The 19096-nt window shown below is 40.4% G+C and overlaps 1 protein-coding gene across 1 annotated transcript; it reads right to left on the bottom strand.

Annotated features, from left to right (window-relative positions):
• Positions 1-1002: 1002 nt before the first annotated feature.
• Positions 1003-17922, bottom strand: GATM (glycine amidinotransferase). The gene is made up of 9 exons (XM_039250047.1): positions 17789-17922; positions 15996-16214; positions 9741-9936; positions 8742-8932; positions 7698-7835; positions 7186-7350; positions 4606-4669; positions 4024-4140; positions 1003-2001 (listed from the first exon to the last, which is right to left on the bottom strand). The coding sequence occupies exons 1-9, from the start codon at positions 17855-17857 to the stop codon at positions 1889-1891; spliced, it is 1272 nt and encodes a 423-aa protein (XP_039105978.1). The 5' UTR covers positions 17858-17922; the 3' UTR covers positions 1003-1888.
• Positions 17923-19096: the final 1174 nt, after the last annotated feature.

Consider the following 19096-nt stretch of genomic DNA (forward strand, 5'->3'; position numbering starts at 1 on the left):
GTTTTTATATTGAAATTATTTTCAGTATAACTATTTGCTGAGGGGAAAAAATAACAAGCATACACACATAGAAGCGGGAGTTACAAGAATGACGATAACTGATAAAGCAAGTTCCTGAAGGAAAGACTGCGTGCAAGGATAGTTGTAAGCGCTGGACCTGGTCAGAAGGTTTACCTCGTTTTCTGCAGCAGTAAGAGAAGTGTCTCTTTGTAGAGGGTTGAGAAGCAGAGACAGAGAGGAGATCTGACATTTCCCTTTAGAAGCTGAACCATAAAGGTGAGGAGAGAAAGGACTTTAACCAGAGAATGCAAATCGCAGACAAATCTACAGGGAAAGCTGAGGGAACTGACACTTGACTGCTTTTATTTTCTCCGTGAGAAACGAAACATTAAAATCAGATAAGAGAACACAGTGAAGGTCTGGAATAGCCACTGAGGATAATGTGGAGGGGTATAGAATAGAACTGCTGAGTGGTATTTAGACCTGGGAATACACACCCTAGAGGTATGTCAATCTACAGGATCAGAGGGATTTCTTATTCAGCCCAAGTATACAACTGATAGGTATTTCTGTGGTGGATGAAAAAGGACAGCAGAACACAAAGGAGCTAAAGGTGTTGACACGGGCAAGGCTGAAACCTATGACTCACTTCAGAGTACATCCTGCCCACCCTCCCACCCCTCCAGATTTCTCAGGGGTCAAGACATTTAGCATCTTGAGAGTAGAGACTTTTACTTTTCTAGGGCTAGGATTGGTCCCTTATATTCAGAAGACATTCCGATATTTTTGAATGAATGAAATATGACTCTGCTAAACATTTCTGATTACAAGTATTAGGTTTAAATTATCTGCTAGGGATGAACATGTTAGTTCAGAACATTAGAATTGTGTCCCTAGAGGTACATTCTTATAATTTACTTATGCTTAAAATAATTAAACTGATGCCAAACTCTAATGGAATCCATTCTGTAACATAAAAGTTTATTAGAATAAAAATACACGTACAATCCAACATTAAAATTATTTCACATTGCATGTAGGTTTTACCTCCATTAGTTTTTTTAAATGCTTTTAAAGTCTGTGCTTTAAATAATTTGCACATATGTAAACCAAGCTTAGATTATCAAAGATGCAGTGTATCCACTAGATACTGGACAGAAAAACTTAGAACTGGAACTGATATTTATAACCTATTGCACTAAATATTTCTGTAAAATTTGGACAGAGAAAAGAGATCACATCACTTGAAATGAGGTAAGTTTTATGAAAATGCTTTTAGTAGCAAATACCAACAATGTTGAAATAAGAATATTAAAAGCATTTATGGAAAATTCACTTAAAACGTTTGCATAGTCTAGGTTATTTTTTATTTAAAGATGAAAAATTTTTAATTACTAAAATTCCTTATTAGAAAAAGAGACAGTTATCAGGTTCTGCTTAAGATCTGTGTACATTCTAAGTCTTTCTCTCATTAAGAAAAAAGTGATAAAAACATTCACAAGTCTAGAAAAAAGGAAGAAAAATAATGAAGATTAGGACCAACTTTTCAAGCTGCCTTTTGGAAAGAAAATTAAAAATAGAGGTAGATGGTTAATATTAGTGGCCAAGTTACTCAAACGACCAATTTTTGTCTTGATACACATTCACCAAATGTTTATACTTGAAGCCAAAATGTAAATAAATTTAGGAGTAGAGAGTAAAACCTAGCACAAGTTATTTTCCTTATATCAAAGAAAAGTAATAAAAATAAACCAGGCTTAAGACCCCTGTTAAGATATGATTGTTTAAAGCACTACAGTTCATGCACTTCTTAAAGTGGGAGAATGAACCTTATCCCTAAGCTTCCTAGATTTATCTGAGGCCAAGTCGCAAGCGCCATTAGGCCCGGTCAGTCAAAGTAGGACTGCAGGGTGCCTCGGCGCCGGACATCACAGGTCCAGCAGTGGAAGCCTCCTCCCAGGGAATTGGCATTACGGATGTTAACCTTGATGGTACTGATACCTGCATCAAAAAAGAGACATGTGGTCAGTTACATGGACTCCTATGAAGATTCTCCTATAGGAAGTAAGCCTAAAGATGGGTAGGAATCCTGTGTCTCCAATCCTCAAGTCTACCCCAGCCCCAAACAGTCTTCCAACTGTACTGTCACCAATTATATTTCATCTAATCTATTCTACTGCTAATGTAAAATCTTCACCATAAAGTCAGCAATGACTGTGAAGTCTATTTCATTCTATTGACAATTCACAAGTCATCAGGTTGGATGAATGGATGTATCTGACAGGATTAATTTTATGAGGCCACCTTAAGAAAATAATGGAATAGAGCTTGTATTTTAGTATGCTGGGTTGTATGGTCATACAGGTACCAAATCCATTCAGACATTTAGTTTAATCTGGCACCATTTATACTGATGTGGTTATGATGTGCATGGCCTAATCAACCGATGGTATTTAGAAAGAAATCTGCTGTGTTCAGCATATGGTTTTAAAAAGAAAGTCTATTTTCCTCCCTCAAGATACTCAATATTTTGAGGGGAAATATAGCTATAGAGTCACTAAAGGGCCCACTGGAATAGTCAGAGAGGGAAGGCGGCAGAAGCCATCAGAAAAGACTTTCCTAAGAAAGTAAGACTGGGCAGGACTTCGGAGAGTAGGAATAGGGTTTGGAAGGGGTAAGGAGTGGGTTTTTAAACACAAGTATGTTTCCTGATAGACAGACATATCTGTCTTATTTGGATGGCTAGAGCCATTTTCATCCTGAATTGCAGAGGATCCAGTTACTTGATAAAGTTTGCTTTAACAAATTCCCTGTGTCTAAAATTATAAAATAAAATTATGAATCATATATTTGGTTCTTAATAGTATTTTACAATGAGAAACAATAAAATATTAGGGGACAAAGAAATTGAACCCAAGCAATTGAGCTGTTTAATGAAAGCCATAAAAAAAGTGGCATGGCATGAGAGGTCAAATCATTTGATTGGGTTCAATCTACAATTGACAGGCCAATCCTTTTAAACAGGTGCCACATTAAAGAGGGATGTGTCAAAGGGGCAAATACTTTCTTCTGAGTAGTATACCTGAAATATACTTTCAACAAGTATATACTGCCTGGCTTTTTTTGACACTTAGGATACCTCAAGTATGTGAAGAGTGATAAACGCACATAACTTCTGTACTCTATGTCATAGCCACATGAAAATCCTTTCTTTCAAAATTTTTCTCAATAGTGTTAAAATAACTGTTTTAAATTTTGAGTATCAGGATAGGCAAACCCCCACCCAAGTAAAAACCAGTTCTTAGTTCAAAGGGGCACCTGGGTGGCATAATCAGTTAAGCATCTGACTCTTGATTTCAGCTCAGGTCATGATTTCTCCCATGAAAACAGTTCATGGGATCAAGCCCCCTGTCAGGCTCTGTGCTGGCAGTGCAGAGTCTACTTAGGATTCTCTTTCTCTCTGTCCCTCCCCTGCCAAATAAATAAATAAATAAATAAATAAATAAATAAATAAATAATAAAAATAAAATAAAGCATCAATAATTTCTTTAAAAGAAAGCTGAATGATTTACTGACACCCTCTATTGCATGTCATTACTTTGTTCACTGTGCTTATCATACATATGAGTCACTTCTGTATCTGTACCCTTATAAGTCCTTTAAAATATGTAATGAAAATTAAATTACTTTTAAAGGACCCTCAACAATTCAATTTCTTATTTGGGGAAGGACTTCATAATCTATATGCTCATTTCAAAGGGGTAATTCTTCAGACATGTGCACCAGGAGGTTAGATCAATCACAGAAGATTGATACACTTATTGCTTAGGGGGTGTCTGGGAAGACTGGAATGCAGCTCTAACCTTTTAAGATTATGATTGTTAAAAATACCGTACATCTAAGAAATAATAACTTCATACCTCTAAGAGGAACAGAAATTGAATTAGACCTAGCAGGTAATTTCTTCATTCCTTCTGGTTTAACACTTTCACATATGACAAATGTTTCCTTTACTGTACATACCCAGCTTTTCAAACATCTTTTGAATTGGGACTTCATTGGCATCCACCATGACACGTTTTTCATCCAGCATTAAGACATTCATGGAAAGCCATTTGGATGACATCCAGAGTGGGTGATCTGAAAACCACAACTACAGTTAAGTCATGTCTACTACCACTTTTGTTTAAAGCAAGGATTCCCAAATGAAGAACATTAAAGTGAACTCCATTCTTTCAGTAGTTAACTTTCCCTGAGAAGTTTTATTTTAATCTTACGACAATTTATCTATAAATGTTATGATTAAACCTATACCCACTATACATTTGGATTTCACCTTGTTTTCTTTAAAAAGTCATTTCTTGCTTTAAGTGATGTTTTATACTGACATTTTCTGTTATCTCACTTTTATTTTCTATGGAAGTTGAAGTTGAAAAAATAAATCCCAGCCTTGTTCTGGTACCTATAGGCCCAAGTGCTAGTTTGCTCCTTCCTGTGGAAGCATTTTCACTAAAGTGCTAAAATGTGGGCTGCTGTCTACAGATAACAGGTCCTCAGTCACTGAAGTACTCATGCTAGTCTGTGAGTGTAGAGCAATAAACATACCATCTGGGATGACTGGTATTGGTGGAGTAACTATGGTCCATCCTGCTTTCTTGAAAAGATCAATCTGCAAGACGAAAAAACAAACAAAAACAAACCCCAAAGAGGTTTAAATCTACATATGCTATTCTTATAATTCTTGATCTCTGACAGCACTTATGATTAATAATTCTTTTTGAGATGCTATCTTTTCAACTGCAAAAATAAATTAAACTTTCAAACATTTGAAATTATTTTGTCTGAAGCCCAATTAAAAATGTGCATAAAATCCCTCTCTTGCCAGGTTAAAGGGTAAAAGCAAAAAAGTAACAGAAATGGTAAAGCTTTTAAAAATATTCTCATGTTTTATTCAGGTTTCAGAGATCTTAAAATACTGAAGATACTTTTCTTGATAAATTCCCATTAATGAAAATATTTCCTAACTCTTTAGTTATAAGAAAACAAAAATGTGACTATGGTAAACTAACAGTGCATCCATTTTTAGTCCATCACTTTGTGTCTATGACCATGGTATGAAGTCAGATGTTAAGGATGTCCTCCCAAAGAACCATAATTATCCTTAGTGACCTATTATAACTTAGCCATCCCTGTGGTCATATACTCACCTAGTATATCAACAAATTATATTAAAATGAAACAGGTAAGTAATCTTGGTCATTGATATAAACATATGGGATATAAATGAACAATGAGGGGCATCTGAGTGACTCAGTCAGCTGAACGTCCCACTTTTGGTTTTGGCTCCTGTCATGATCTCACAGTTGGTAAGTTTAAGCCCCTCATTGGGCTTAACGCTGCTTGGGATTCTCTCTCTCTCTCTCTCTCTCTCTCTTTCCCTCTCCCTCCGTCTCTTCTCTGCTTTCTTTCCCTCTCTCTCTTGCTCTGGCTCTCACTCTCTATCAAAGTAAATAAACAAATTTAAAAAAAGAAATGAACAGTGACATGGTAAGATAGTGGTGTACCCTACCTACCAAATAACACTCACCACCCAATTGGAGGTAGGAGGGAGCGAGCAGAAGTAGGAGGCTGCAGGTGACAGGGACAGACCAGCTGCAGGGCAGCAGCTCTGCTCCTCCCTGCAGGGTGGGGCTGGCCAGAGGGGTCCCGACCCACTGGAGAGGGAGGAACACACCCTCTGCCCCTTGGCATTGCCCAGCCATACAGGGATCATTCTGTTTGCAATTTAGCTGTTGTGGACACTTGGCTGCAAGTTAGGGATAATATACTCTGTTCAATAAAAACACACAGACACACAAACTTGAGGCTTTGACAGCAGCAAGCAGTAAAGTCAAAGTCTGATGACACTTTGCTAATTATTACAGCTACAATGTACATTTATGAGTGTTGGATATCTCATAGTAAATCCACTATAAGCAATCCAATGTTTGATCATCATCATGTTGAACACTGCCGAATTTGTTATTTAGAACCATTAAAAGCTACAGAAATACTTAAAATAGAAGTGGCAGTTACTTCAGTTGCTAGATTATTGCTTTTCCAGAGTCTTAAGAACATCCTTACCTGGGTTAATATCCAGAATCTATAAGGAACTCACCAAACTCCACACCCGAAAAACAAACAACCCAGTGAAGAAATGGGCAGAAGAAATGAACAGACACTTCTCCAAAGAGGACATCCAGATGGCCAACAGACACATGAAATGATGCTCAGCATCCCTCCTCATCAGGGAAATACAAATCAAAACCACACTGAGATACCACCTCACACCAGTCAGAGTGGCTAAAGTGAACAAATCAGGAGACTACAGATGCTGGCGAGGATGTGGAGAAACGGGCACCCTCCTACACTGTTGGTGGGAATGTTAACTGGTGCAGCCCCTCTGGAAAACAGTGTGGAGGTTCTTCAGGAAACTAACAATAGAACTCCCCTATGACCCAGCAATAGCACTGCAAGGAATTTACCCAAGGGATACAGAAATGCTGATGCATAGGAGCACATGTACCCCAAGTTCATAGCAGCACTCTCCACAATAGCTAAAACATGGAAAGAGCCTAAGTGTCCATCAACGGACGAATGGATCAAGAAGATGTGGTTTATCTATACCATGGAATACTACATGGCAATGAGAAACAATGAAATCTGGCCATGTGTAGCAACATGGATGGACCTTGAGGATGTTATGCTAAGCGAAATAAGTCAGGCAGAGAAGGACAAATATCATATGTTTGCACGTATAGGAGGATTAGGAGGAACCTGACGGAGGAAAAAGGGGGAGAAGAAGGGCGGAAATGGTGGGGGAAAGGGAGAGAGGCAAACCATGAGAGACTCTTGAATGCTGACAAAAACTGAGGACTGATGGATGTAGGGGGGAGGGGGGATGGGCATGGAGGAGGGCACTTGTGGGGATGAGCACTGGGTGTTATGTGGAAACTAATTTGACAATAAACTATTTGTAAAAAAAAAAAGAAATATAAAAAAAAACAGGGAGAAAAAAAGTCAGAGATGAAACCCATGAATTTGGTTAAGTCACTGGATATACATGGTGGCAATGAAAGGAAAATATTTAAACACTAAAAGATAATGAGATTGGTCTTGAAAAAAAAAAAAAAAGAACATCCTTACCTGATGACATGGCCGGTCAGGGTTGGAAAGCACAAGACCAGGGCCAATGATATTGAAGGTGGCATCAATATGCATTGGATTGGGATCTTTAAAGGAGATGATATGCACTCTATAGTCTGGAGCAAGATGCCTACGCATCCATTCAATGCCCAGATAGTTTGTAACCTGAAAATGAAAGGAAGACATACATCTATAAAGATTTGGTTCTATATTTAGATAACTAAAAATATTTAGGATGGGGGCACCTGGGTGGCTCAGTCAGTTAAGCATCCAACTCTTGATTTCAGCCCAGGTCACAATCCCATGGTTCATGAGATCGAGCCCCACTCTCATGCTCTCTCTCTCAAAATAAATAAACTTTAAACAATAAAAAAATAAAATAAAATAAAAATATTTAGGATTAAATATTTTCATAAAATAAATAAATACAATAATTTATAAGTCAATATAATAAAATAATAAATTAAAGATAGAATAATAAAGTGTGAAATTTAAGAGCAGCTTTTATTGACCTGGCTTCTCTGTGCAAAAATATCTCTTCCAGCTCTAATGAAGTCAGCAGCATCAAAGCATGGCTCGAACTCAGTCGTCACAAATTTTCCCTGAGCAGCCAATTTGTGTCTGTCTTCTACAGAATGGATTGGGTAATTCTAATTGGAACAAGAATTAATACATACAATGAATTGGTTCATAAGAAAATTATTTAAGGGGCATTCATTACTAAGAAAATTAATTCAACATCATCATTTTCTAAAATGCTACTATCCTGTTTTAGACTAAAACATGCATGGGGAAGATATAGGCCCCTGCTAACTAAATCAAAATAAACTGGTAACAAAAAACAAAAACTAGGCATGACAGCAATTTCCTGTTACTTAGAAGCAAGTGGTACAGAGGTAGTAATGGTTCTGGAAATATTCCATGATCCATACACTGACTTATGTAGCTATCTACAATATTGAAAGTCAACAGGATGAAGTCATTCTGTTCTTTTAGAAAAGGAATTTGGTCCTGAGCCTAACTCATACCATAAAATGAGATGCCACGCATCCCTGCCAAATTTGATTTGCTGTGGTGGAATGAATTCACTTATTTCTGTCTTTAAACAGGTTTTTAAATTCTTTCTATAAATGATCAAATAATATATGACCTAACAAGGGACATATACTTCCTTTTACTGTGAATTTGGCCTGTAGACCAAACTTTTTCTAGAAGAGAATGGAGTTCAGTATACAGACTTTTGTTTCCACCAGTGAATAGCTGTGTGCCTTTAGGCAAGTTATCCTCCCTGTAAGGGAATGATTAATGCTACTCCCTCAGAGGGTTTTGTGAAGAATAAATAGGACTGAGGATGTATAAAGGCACTTAGCTAATGGTCTAGCACACTGTAAGCACCAGATAAGTGTTAGCTATTATTACAATTATGATTATTGTCATAATATCATTTACTCTTATTTTCATCATAAAATAATCCTTTTGTTAAATGTAGGTGATGAAATGAATACTACAGTTTCTGAATTGAATACTAATAAACTCACCTATAATCAGGGTCTTACCGTGTCATAAAGCTTATCAGCCATTGTTGGTTTAGGAGCCGTTGTCCACTTGGCGCCACGGTGGAAGTAGTCCTTGATAATTGACCGGTATGCCCGGTACTCAAAGAAGCGGGCGCGCCATGCCATGGGAGCCTCAATAATCTCATTTCCCACAACTATCAGGATGTCTCGAGGCATCGCAGCATATAAACCTATCAGACCAAAAAGTTCCACAACAACCCCAGTAATGCAAGGCAGAAAAGTCTATGTAATAGAATTCCAGTTTTTGGTTTAAAAAAATTACAGAAAACCTATATGGATGTGTATGTATATATTTCCATGCAAGTGGAAAAATATATGGAGTGATATATACTATACTGCTAGCACATTCTGTGTGGGGATGGCAAAGCTAGAGAGAGAGAGAGAGAAAGAAAGGAAGGAAGGAAGGAAGGAAGGAAAAGGGAAGGAGGGAGGAAGAAAGAAAAAGGAAAGAAAAGAAATGAAGTAATAAGGTCCTTGTTAAGAGATCTAGAACCACCGAGTTTTCACACTTTTGTAAGCTTCTTTCTTACTACACAGAGTTCTTCAGGGAATATCAGTACCACAAGGTAAAAATTAGGCCAAGGAACATTTCTAGAACTGTAAATTAGAACACTGAGCTCAGGCACAAGAACAATATTGTAGCAGTGTCAGTTAAAACTAAAATGGAAATGTTTCTGTTCTCCCCCCGCCCCTGTAACTTCTGTGCTTGAGGAAAATTAAATGGAATCCACTATTCTTGTGAAAGGAAATGACTTAGGGTTTAGAAAAACTGCTGCTGTCAAGAATATTCTGATTTGCAATGGAGCTTAGAATATGGACATCTCGATTGTATCAAAAAGAACCAATCTATTCCTAAATAATCTCTAAAGTTTCTAAGGATTATTAAAAGAAAGGAATCTCTGAGAAATTATCTGAGCTTTCTCCTTATATATTAAGAAAGAAATTATAAATTAATTTTAGGTGTCCAACATTACTTACCCGTAGACTCAAAATCAGGAGTTTTATACTTCAATGACCAGTCAATGGGGTCAGGCCTCCTCACTGTCACTCCTTCCATTTTTAAAATATTGCACATCTCTTCAATTTCAGCAACAGCCTTTTTCAAATGATCTTTGGGAAAATAATGGCCTCCGTGCTGCTGGTAAAATGGCCAGTACTTTTCATATGTATTGGCCTAGAAGCAGGAGAAATTAAGTGTAATACTTACAGGAGAAAAGTACAACTCATGATAGGGGCATAGGCAGTGAAAAATGATTTGTATAACTTAGTGGCAATGAGATTAACACCGTCTTATCTAGTGTTGATCGCCAGTACTGAGCACACTGCCTCTCTGGGAAGACACTCGATATTTGTTGAATGAAGAATTCTAAATTTCTGGGACACCCGGGTGGCTCAGTCAGTTAAACAGCCAACTCTTGACTTCAGCTCAGGTCATGATCTCACCATTTGTGAGTTCTAGCCCCACACTGGGCTCTGCGTTGACAGCACGGAGCCTGCTTGGTATTCTCTCTCTCTCCCCCTCCCCCCCCCCCCCCCGCCCCTACCCTGCTAGTGCTCTATCTCTCACTCAAAAATAAATAAACATTTTTTAAAAATTAAAAAAAAAAAGAATTCTAAATTGCCTTGATGTTTTGAAACCTTTTGCTGTCTTTGCCTGTGATCTCATGCCCTACCGTTTACAGCATGTCTGCCCTCAGATGGGCTTGGCATCTTCTTGGACCAGTTTTTATAAGCTTCAGAAACAAAACAGGCCCCAGCTGCTCTGTTAGACAATCTCAATGAAATCAAGAGAACAAGCAAAAGAGCATAAGAGAAGAAAAGTACATCTGTACTTAGATAAAACCATGTGCTATCCATGCACCCCAGAATTCTGTCTAGAAAACAACACTTTAAGATCCTTTGTCGGGAAATAGGACACTGCCCCCTTAAAATTAGGGACATGCTCTCAAATATTCTTTTTTTTCTCTTAAAAACCCATTATTGATTTTCTCATTCAACAGAATTAGCACTTGGCAAAATGGTGCAGCAGTGCAAGTCTGCCTTTGGTACTTCCTATCCTTCCCTGCAGACATGTCCCCCCACAACCTCACCTCTCCCCTCCCCAGTCTGTCCAAGTTCTCATAGGGCTTCAAGCCCTTTTGTCATAGAAGAAAGTGATCTGCTAAATGAATTCACACACTTTTGGCAGCTGAAAAAAAGCTTAACATTTAGAAAGTGTCCAATGGTCATATGCATTTTAAAAGACAACTGAATGAAAAACAGTTAAATGCTTTAAAAAGGCTTAATTTATAAAAAATGACTGTTGAGTTAGGGTAGGCATAACAACTATAATACTGGTTTTCAAAAATAGAAAAATGTAGAAGGATTCTTCATTCAGATTGCTGCGCCTGTGCCAAAGTTCTCAATTTAAAGAAATACACTGGGACATGTAGATGATGTATATGGATATGATTTATCAAGATAGATGAAGTAGAATTCCAATTGGAAGATCCATATGCTAAGAAAAAATCTTGGACCTTCATCAAAAGATTGGCAAAGTGATATACATCAATATATTTTAAGTTTAAAAAATACTTCCTTAGATCAGTGATTAACAAAGTACCAGTCCTGATCATATCAGATATGGTTTCCATTATAGATCAGACAATTTCAGATAGTGGTAAAGAAGGGTAGAGTTTGTAGATGTCTAGCTCATTAATGTCAAAGACGATGTCTTTTCCAGACTTTCTGTCTCTACTTCCATTTCCACCTCAGTCTGATAAATATCAAACATATGGAGGCAGACCAGCCTCTTGTTAGTTCGGTACATAACTTCACATCAGTAAGGCTGGAGTCAAACCTGCTGGAGAAGGAATAAGAATCTCAAAAACATGTCTTTAACAAACATGGAACATGCCAGTGAGGCTCTAAGACAAGGGTTGGCAAACTAAAGTCCATGGCCAGATTTTTTTTTTTAAGTAAATACACGTTCTGTGGGAACACAGACACACTCATTCATTTACATACTGTCTGTGGTTGCTTCTGCACTACAGTGGCAGAGTTGAGTGGCTGTGACAGAAACCTATGGTCTGCAAAGCCTAAAATATGTACTATCTGACTTTATACAGGAAAAGTTTGCTAATCCCTGTCTAAATGATTAGTTATTTGATTTACTTTTGAAGATATATAGGAAATTTCTGGCCCCTGAAAAATATTATCAGTATTAATTTGCATACTTTTTAAGATCAATCTACTCTTTTTAAAAACAAAAGCATTCCACTGTTTTCTTCTCCTAGGAAGTCCTGCAGCAGCCGCCAGAAGGAGAGGATAATAATGACTCTTTATATTCCTCTCAGACACATCGTGGTACTACTCATCCATTCACCACTTTCTCTTTCTCATGCCAGGCACATCTCTTACAGTCCACGAAAGGACAAGAAGCCTTTGAAAATGTAACACTGGGTCACAGCAGATGCACAGCCATGTTGTCCTGCCAGACACATTCCAAAGTATTCTGTGTAACTGTGCAGAAAGAAGCTTGCCTTGGTAAATATAAACTAAACTTTCTTGGGGAAAAACAGCTATTTGAACAAGTGTGAGTTTCCTTATGTAACGGATACTCTGGCTAAGGTTGGACAAAGTCCAAATGATCAAGGCACATTACATTTTCTAAGAGATAATTGGAAATTATTTACACTTCCTTTGTAACCCAGCTAAATGAGTTAGCAAACATTTACCAAGTGTCTGCAAGATAAAAAAACCACTATATTAAATGCTTAGCATGTGATGTTTTTAATAATCCTTTGCAGAGATGTGGCTGCACTCCTAGAAACTTTATAGTTTTTCAGAGCCTAAAACCCTTCAGGGGAGTTTGCCAAATGAATTTTAAATATCATCTTTGGAAAGCTAAGAAATATCAATAGAAACTTCTTATGTATCCAGCTGCAAACTTATAGTACATTAACCTTGACTGACTTTATATTTTATAAAAGGTCCTTTCTCAAGAGCTTTATTTTAAAAAGACAAAAAGCAAGACAAAAACTACATTTTTGATGGAAAGTAGTCACTATATTTTACAGAATAAAATGCTTTATAGCTCTTAAAAACTGTGCTCCCTGACAACTACATTCCTTACTCCCATAAAATTTCTCTAGCCCTTATGTCTTCCAACATATTTTATGCTCTAATTGCCTATAAACAGTTTAATACATAATTTTATCTTTCATTGTTCCCAAACTGATTAATACATCTGAATCCTCTTTCTGTCTTACTTAAGGCCTTGCCTTCTAGGGGCCATGCATGTCTTTAATTTAATATTCTCTCCCTCAATGCCTAGTTCAGTCTGTGGCATAAAGCAGAAATAACCAGACATGTGAATAAAATCAGTACTGCTAATGCTAGTAATATCTGCAATCATTACACTCTCAATGTACTTTTGTAGTGTAAAACTAGATCCACACAACAGTAATGAAGTGTGGTTTTGCCCCTTGAAATACTGAGCATGTAACCTTTTACCTTCGTATTTAATCTTGTTAGGTAGATAGCAAACCTCTTAATATCTTCACTTTATTGAGGCCGAGAAATTTGTGGTATCTTGTGCAAGGTCAAAGAGCTGATTAGCCAAGACTAGTATCGAGCTTTTTAATCAAATACATAATTCAGTCCTGGTCTCCTGACTTCAGCCTGCTACACTTCCCACAAATGACAGAGAACTCAAACTCATGTCTAAGAATCATATCTGTTTCCATAAGATCACACAGTACAAAAGTCAACAATTTTATGGACATGTAAAAGGATAAGCTATTGCTTGAATTTGAAATTTAATTCTACCCAATTAAAATGGTTAAGGGATGGGACTTCTTTTCAAGAAAAGTCTTAATAAGATCATGCCTTTCTAAAACATGTGGATGATACATAATCTGTTCTTTTCATCAAATTTCAAATATCAGAACAAAAGGTAGTTTCATAACAATTAGAAGAAATTATTACTTTTTCTATTACCCTGTCTTCTTTTTTTTTAATTTTTTAATTTTTTTTTTTTTTACTACCATCAGCACAGAGCCTGACTCAGGCTTGAACCCACGAACTGTGAGATCATGACCTGAGCCAAGGTTGGACACTCAACCGACTGAGCCACCCAGGTGCCCCTCTATTACCCTGTCTTCAAGGTCTAATTAAAGAATCATTTTCTTCAAGAAGACTTCCTAACTACTCAGCATTTGGTTGTTGCTCTCCTGACATTAAATTCAACTGCTAGTTGGTTGGCATAAGACACTTAGCTTTAATCTTTGTTTCTATATGAACATCTTATCTGTCTCAATAGAAAGTGAGTTCTTACGTGCTGAGGCCTCTGGAGCCCTGGTACAAAGCAGGCAACATTTGTGAGGATGATGACAATGATGTAAGAGAACTTATTTCCTTAATCCATGTTATAAGTAAAAATGTAAATATTCAAGAATTTAAGAACATTGAAGATATATTTGTAACCCATTATTAACAGAAGCTCAGGCTGTGTCAGCAATGTGGATGGCACTCCCTTACTGCAGGATGCAACCTGAACACCAACCCACAGAGGCCTGGCCTTAGGAATATTACAGATAAAGAACACTAGGAGTTTTTAAAAGAGAGAGATTACTTGTTGCCAGGGAAACTCTGGAAGGCTTTGTGGAAGGTACCATCAGAGCTACGTGGTAGTAAGAGGGGTAGGTTTAAACTACAGACAACAGGGGCACCTGGTTGTCTCAGTCGGTTAAGCGTCTGACTTCGGCTCAGCTCATGATCTCATGTTTTGTGGGTTTGAGCCCTGTGCCGGGCTCTGTGCTGACAGCTCACAGCCTGGGGCCTGCTTCAGATTCTAGGTCTCCCTCTCTTTCTGCCCCTCCCCCACTCACACTCTATCTCTTTTTCTCTCTCTCTAAAAAAAAAAAAAAAAAAAGTTTAAAAAAAACCCTGTCGATAAGAGAGGAACAGGAAACCCATGTGGAAGAGTCCTGAGTAAGAGCAAAGGCGTGAGGATTGTTTGGGGAACAGTCTAGTTGGCTGCTTCTATGGTTATCTTACCAAGTCTTCTGAAAACCAGGGTGAAATGTCAGAGTGGAGAGGAACTGAAGTGGGAATGGGCATCTGCTAACCTGCCATACTAACACATCTCTAAGAGGAGCCTTGACTCAAAGGGGGAGTCCTGGAAGGGCAGGCTAGGACCAGATTGTGAATGAGAACTTTATCGGAAGCAGTGTGGGAGGAGGGAACACGTCGAAGACTGGGAAATGGAGGAATGATAGGAGCAGGATGAACAACGTAACTGAATTTTGGTTTAAAAACACCACTCTAAGGGGCGCCTGGGCGGCTCAGTCAGTTGAGCATCTGACTCTTGATTTTGGCTCAGATCATGATCCCAGGGTCATGGGATCAAGCCCCGCATCAGGCTCCACACTGAGCATGGAAGCTGCTTAAGATTCTTTTTCTCTGCCCCACTCTCCTGCTCACATGCTCTCTCTCTCTCTCTCTCACTCTCTCTCTCAAATTATAAGAAAATTTTAAAAAATCACTCTGATAGAAGTTGGAAGGTGGTTTGGAGAGAAAAGTGAATGAGGGAGACCAATGAGGGGTTAACTGCAATAGGCGTAGATGAGATCCTGACCAAAGGGAGCAGCAGAGGGATGGAGGCAAGGCTGCTTTTGACAAAAGACTGGTTAGAGAAAGGATGTGGAGGATCTGACTGAAGTAGAAATCAGAGATGATTCTTCGATGTTTCAGCATGAGTGAGTAGGAATGTCAAAAATAAAAAGGAAGGAATGAAGAAGGGTTCAGTTTAGCAGAGTGGCTGGCAGTTGAACTCAAGAGGTGCCCGGTTTGAGGCACCATGGCAACACCCAGCAAGGAGTTTAACATGTTGATCTGGAGAGAGATCTGGACCAGAGTAGAGGTGAGAGCCAAACTGTGAGAACAGCTACAAGAAGAGGAATAGAGTGAAATTCTATTCAACCCCAACATGATAGGCAGGAAGATGTGAGGCAGAGTGAGAGAATTACATCCCCAGATAAGGTCTGTCAGAATCCGAAGGAAGAGGTTATTTGTGTAAATGTGCCAAACACTTGCAGAGATTTCAAGTAGGGCAATTAAAATCACAGCTGAATTTCAGAGGGCTGGAGTAGGCTACAGTGAAAGCAGTTATAGAGGAGAATGGGAGCAGAAGCCAGCTTGCACAAGGTGAGGCGTGAACCCCCTTCTGACATGCGAATGCCCTTGCTTTACCTTCACCTCCACAGTGAATGGTGGAACACAGGCGTTTTCAGCTCTGCCCACAATCACTTCCTCTAATGGGTCCCATTCATTGTAAGAGGAGACAGGGCAGTCCTTGGGCAGAGGATCGGTGGCCTTATCGTCAGCTGCACAAGAATTCCGGGAGGAAGCAGTAGCTGCCTGGGTGCTCTGGAAAGTTCGCTGCACCCATCCTGTTAAGGTTCTTCCAAGCTTCCAAGAACAAAGAAAAGATTATCACGTAGTCCCATACAGTACTTGGTGAGGGAGGTGAGGAAGTAGAGGTGGAATGAAACCCAGCATAACATAGACATTTAAAACCCTTCAGGAGAATGTAAACCAAGATGTTAGCTAGTATGAAGGTGGCTAGTGGGGTTACAGTTTTACCTTCTTGTTTATACATTATCTTTTTATCTATCATGTTAATTGGCATAACTCTTTAAAGCCCCTCACATGCTCCCTTCAGCAGCACATATAATAAAGCCCCTCAGAAGATTCTGTCCCCAGTGACCGCCCCCATTTATATCTCAGAATGGTTTTCTGCAAACAAGTTTTAATCAAGCTTTAAGCAACGCTTCTGCAGATGATGGGTCACCCTGTTCCCAGAAAACCATAGAAAGTTGCTCCATATCTCCCTGCCAGTCCAGCTACAGGAAGTCCAGCTAGAGGAAGAAGCTTCCTTTTTCCCTTCAGTATTAAAAAGTCATCAACATTAGACTCCCCCCCCAAATTATAATATAGAATCATACACAAAGAACCTTATTTTTCAGAGTAATCAGCTTCAAACTAAAAATTTTGCATTGCTCACACACTTCACACTCCTTGGCAGTTCAATTCTGAGAGTGACCAAGTGCCATCTGCTCCATTTTACAGATGGTCCAGAGTATCCTAGCCAAGATACGGATTAACCCAAGCACAAATTTAAACTACCAGAAAGGAGCACTGAGGACTTCAAAAAAGATTTTGAAAATACAGGGCCTATAAAATCTAGAACAGTGAGAGTCCCTTACCCAGTGGGCAAACTTTAACTGCCCTCCCCCCCACCCCCCCATCTATATCCGATACACGTCTTAGGAAGAAGGCAGGAGAAGGAGCCAGGGTGGGGACCAAAGCAAGAGGCAGAGTGACAGCTGTTCTGGAAGCAGTTGCGGGAGGGAGCCAAACTGCTCTGCTATTCCCATCCTAGGAGCCAGGGAAGGTCTGCAGGAGCAAGCTTACATACCAGGCAAGAAGAGGGCGGGGGACCCGGCAGAAAGTCTGCGTACAGACTGCACTTGCTCCTCTTTCGACTCAGGACTCCATGTTACTCTTGGAGTGGGCCTGTTTTCTCCCTCTCCTTCCTAGATTCTCACTTTGCCATCTCTCTTGCCCAGCCACATCACACGCATTTCCCCGCAAGGCTCCCCATCTCTATGCCCACCTCCGGCACTGAATTCCATAATTCGATCCTTGTATTAAGAAATGTCACTTGTCGCCCCCACCCTCTGATCCGGGGCCGGAAGCTCCTTGGAGCGAACCCGGTCCGGGCGGGAGGGCGGCGCCCCGTGCATGGACCGCCACCGCGGCCGGAGGTGCTCAGAGAGCAACTGTACCCACGGGGTGTGGCCCCAAAACATGTCCCGCTTCCCCGGGGACACCGCCCAGCTCCCGGCAACCAGCAAAGGCTCCCGAAGCTGAGCTTCCAAGGGGCCCCCGAGGACCACCGTCAAGCAATGCGGGCTGGGAAAAGCGAGGGCAGGCGAGGGGGAGCGCACGCGGCCGCCGGCCGAGATGGGCGGCGCACGCACCCGAGAACCGATGTAGTGCACCGCCTCGGCGCCGCGGCTCCCGCCGCGCAGACACCGCACCCGCAGCATCGCCCCGCGCCTGGCTGGTCCACGAGCGGAATGTTCCCGGTGCTCGGCCGCGTCGGTCGGAGCCTCCGGAGAGCGCGCCAGCAAGAGGTGTCGCGGCGCCGGACCCCCTGCCTTTTGTAGTCTCGCCCCGCCCCTCCGCCTCCCGCGCGCCCCATTGGCTGCTGGGAACAGGTGGCGGGGCCGGGCTGGGGGGGCAGGTGGTGGAGAGGGGCGCTGGCCCGCAAGCCCGGCCGCCCCGAATTAGGAACTCTTAACGGACTGCGGGTGGCACCCGGTCAAGCCCCCGGTGTTTGCCTTTTTTTTTTTTTTTTTTTTTTTCAGCTTGTCAGTCGGTCGACTGGCCTCTGCTACCAAGCCCAACCCGTGTCCGCCGAAGGAGGCCCCCTAGTGCTTCGCGGAGGCGGAGGAGCACGCGACTTCTGAAGAAGTAAACTTAATAGTAACATTGAATGTGCCTGTTGGATAACCTATGTGAAGCGTAAGTACAGTCACAGGGTTAAGTTCGCCTGTATGCACGACTCAGCCCCCTCGTTTTGCACAGTCCCCTCATTTTGCAGTGAACGAAGCCACCTAAAGTTTAGGGGTCCTTCTTAGGGCAACACCGGCATTGAGACCGGAGAAGAGGAGGTCTGGAACTCAGGTTTTCTCCACTGCCCGGGTGCTGCACTTTCCACCCACGAGCCTGGTCGGTGTTTGCGGGAATGCTGGAACAGTTTCAAATAGTCATTGGCCATGTGCCCCTGGCTTGAGAAACTCAGTCATGAAAATAGTGACAAAAGTGGGCCAGAAATAAGGGAGGGAGTCCTCCATTCCAGTCTTGTCTTCCTTTCCATTTCATGTATTTAAATTTTTGTTTCAATTTGATTGGGATGCATTTGTTAGAAAAGCAGTTGCCTAACAGTGCAAACTAGAGAACTCAGTTTAACATTTAAGTACCTTGCAGGAAAGGGGTCAGAGAGATTTGAGTATTTTGTTTAGTGCCTACAAAATATCTAATTTATTTTAAATGAATTGTCTTTAATTCTGGTGTCTCAAACTTGTTTTCCAAAGCTCACTGATAGAAGACGTGGTAGAAGGAGCCCTGCAGAGGGAATTGGGAGAACAGGGTTCCTGTCTTGACTCTATAATAGACTACTATGTGTCTTCTTGGGGTGGAATCTTCTTATCCTCAAAGGGAGAACACTTGCATTTATTGTTCCTAGCATACAGGGTCGTTGAGGGGCCAAAAGGAGAGATTGT

The sequence above is a fragment of the Hyaena hyaena genome, unplaced genomic scaffold (assembly GCF_003009895.1).
Source record: "Hyaena hyaena isolate Hyena2069 unplaced genomic scaffold, ASM300989v1 scaffold_361, whole genome shotgun sequence".
Lineage (NCBI taxonomy): Eukaryota > Metazoa > Chordata > Mammalia > Carnivora > Hyaenidae > Hyaena > Hyaena hyaena.

Coding starts and splice junctions, on each gene's coding strand:
- GATM (XM_039250047.1), bottom strand. CDS start 17,857: ATGCTGCGGGTGCGGTGTCTGCGCGGCGGGAGCCGCGGCGCCGAGGCG. Junction 9,937..15,995: donor CATTCACTGTGGAGGTGAAG/GTAAAGCAAGGG, acceptor TCCTGCTTCTAG/GCCAATACATATGAAAAGTA. Junction 4,141..4,605: donor AATACCAGTCATCCCAGATG/GTATGTTTATTG, acceptor TGTGGTTTTCAG/ATCACCCACTCTGGATGTCA.